The sequence below is a fragment of the Bufo gargarizans genome, chromosome 6, assembly GCF_014858855.1.
Source record: "Bufo gargarizans isolate SCDJY-AF-19 chromosome 6, ASM1485885v1, whole genome shotgun sequence".
NCBI lineage: Eukaryota > Metazoa > Chordata > Amphibia > Anura > Bufonidae > Bufo > Bufo gargarizans.
Genome location: NC_058085.1, coordinates 311228674 through 311231013, shown reverse-complemented (window position 1 = coordinate 311231013; position 2340 = coordinate 311228674). Strand labels below are relative to the sequence as shown.

At 44.5% G+C, this 2340-nt stretch overlaps 1 protein-coding gene across 1 annotated transcript; it reads right to left on the bottom strand.

Moving 5' to 3' along the window:
• Window positions 1-767: 767 nt before the first annotated feature.
• LOC122941736 (ribonucleoside-diphosphate reductase subunit M2-like) lies at window positions 768-1889 on the bottom strand. Its single transcript, XM_044299148.1, is given in 1 exon segment — window positions 768-1889. A coding segment is annotated over 1 exon segment (1104 nt). The 5' UTR covers window positions 1872-1889.
• Window positions 1890-2340: the final 451 nt, after the last annotated feature.

Genomic DNA, 2340 nt, shown 5'->3' with positions numbered 1-2340 from the left:
CACATGGTCCATCACCGTGGTGATGGAGCATGTGATCTGACGTCATCAAAGGTCCTTTACCTGTATTTAATGCTCACCACAGGTCCTGCTCAACAAAGGCTACAGAAGGAGATGCCGGGCTTTGCGATCAAGTGGACTAAGGTGAGTTAAATTATTATTATTTTTTTTAACCCCTCCAGCACTATTATACTATGCATTCTGTATTCAGAATGCTATTATTTTCCCTTATAACCATGTTATAAGGGAAAATAATACAGTGAATAGACTGTCACCTAGCAACCATGCGTGAAAATCGCACCACATCCGTACTTGCTTGCGGATGCTATGCGATTTTCACGCACCCCATTCACTTCTATGGGGCCTGCGTCGCGTGAAAATCGCACAATATAGAGCATGCTGCGATTTTCACTCAACGCACAAGTGATGCGTGAAAATAAACGCTCATGTGCACAGCCCCTTAGAAATGAATGGGTCAGTATTCAGTGCGGGTGCAATGCGTTCAACTCACGTATCGCACCCGCACGGAAATCTCGCCCGTGTGAAAGGGGCCTTATAATACATACACCAAGCTGTACAACATTGTACCCATGAGTGTTATCACTCACACATGCCAACATCTGTAAACTAGCATGTGTGAAAATACAAATGTGCTGTCACAGGACAACACATGAGCTTATAGTCACTAACAGGTGCCAATTCTGCTGTAGGCAAACTAGGAAGACCAGTCAAAATGCCCCATCTTACTGCACTGGAAATGTTCAGTTTGTTTAAAAGTCAGCATCAAGAGTGAATTTATGGTCTGTTGCCATCACCCCCATCTTCTGGTATTCTGCAACCTTTTTCTCAAAGAAGTTAGTCTTTCCTTCTAGGGAGATATTCTACATGAAGTCAAAAGGATTTTTTGCCTTGAAGACCTTGCTAAAACCAAGCTCCAACATGAGACGATCAGCCACAAACTCAATGTACTGGTTCATCAGAGTGCCATTCATGCCTATGAGTTTTATGCGTAATGCGTCAGTCAAGAACTCCTGCTCTATCCCGACAGCATCAACAATCAGCTCTCGGACTTGATCTTCTGTCGGCTTGTGTATAAGGTGTTTGAACATTAGACAAGCAAAGTCAGTATGAAGACCCTCATCACGACTGATAAGTTCATTGGAGAAGGTCAGACCAGGCATTAGTCCACGTTTCTTCAGCCAGAAGATTGCAGCAAATGATCCAGAGAAGAATATGCCTTCGACAGCAGCAAATGCCACAACACGTTCACCAAAAGTTGATTGCTGGTCACCAATCCAACGCAGTGCCCAGTCTGCCTTCTTTTTCACACAGGGCAGTGTTTCAATGGCATTGAACAGAAACTCCCTTTCTTTTGAATCCTTAATGTAAGTGTCGATAAGGAGACTGTACATCTCTGAATGAATGTTCTCCATTGCAATTTGGAAGCCATAGAAACAGCGCGCCTCAGTTACTTGAACTTCTTTACTAAACCTCTCAACCAGGTTCTCATTCACAATGCCATCACTGGCAGCAAAGAAGGCCAACACATGAGAAATAAAGAACCTCTCCTCATCCTTCAATGATTCCCAGTGCTGTTGATCTTTGGAGAGATCCACCCCCTCTGCTGTCCAGAAGGAAGCTTCTGCCTTCTTGTACATTTGCCAGATATCATGGTACTGGATTGGGAAGATGACAAAACGATTGGGGTTATCCCTTAAGAGGGGCTCATCCTGAATGCTCTGGTTCTGTTTAGTTTTAACCGAGTCAGTCTCAGCCTCCTGGAAGATCTTGTGGGCGGTCTTACTGGCCAGGATCCGGGTGTTGCTCAGAGATGGCGGCGTGTTCTCCTTGTCGACCAGCGACAGGTTCTTCATGGGGAAGCCGTTCTCGTTGACAGCAGTGAAAGGTTTACGTGAGGCGAGCATTTTGACAGCAGAGACCGACACAGAGGATGAGTGTGTACAGAGCAGGGGAAGATGATGTCACTTATTACTTCTGATCCGTCAGAACAATAACCCACAAAAAAACGGATCCTGTCTGTTGAGCATCCGCCTTTATACGGTCCGCATTTGGTCAGTAATCCATCAGTATTGCTAAAGCCAAAAAAACAGAGTGGATCCAAAACAGAGATGACACGTGAATGGAATATTTGGATGTCTTCTGTGTTTTATACTCACTCCTGCTTTTGGCTACCAAATCATAAGCCAATTCTGATGGGACCATGCAGGCCTTACAGCTGCTACACACACAGGATCTGTTGTGCGTCTCATTCTTCCTTCCTTCTGACAGATCATAAGAAGGGTCAAATAAATAATCATGTCAACCAGACCAAAAAGGCAAAAT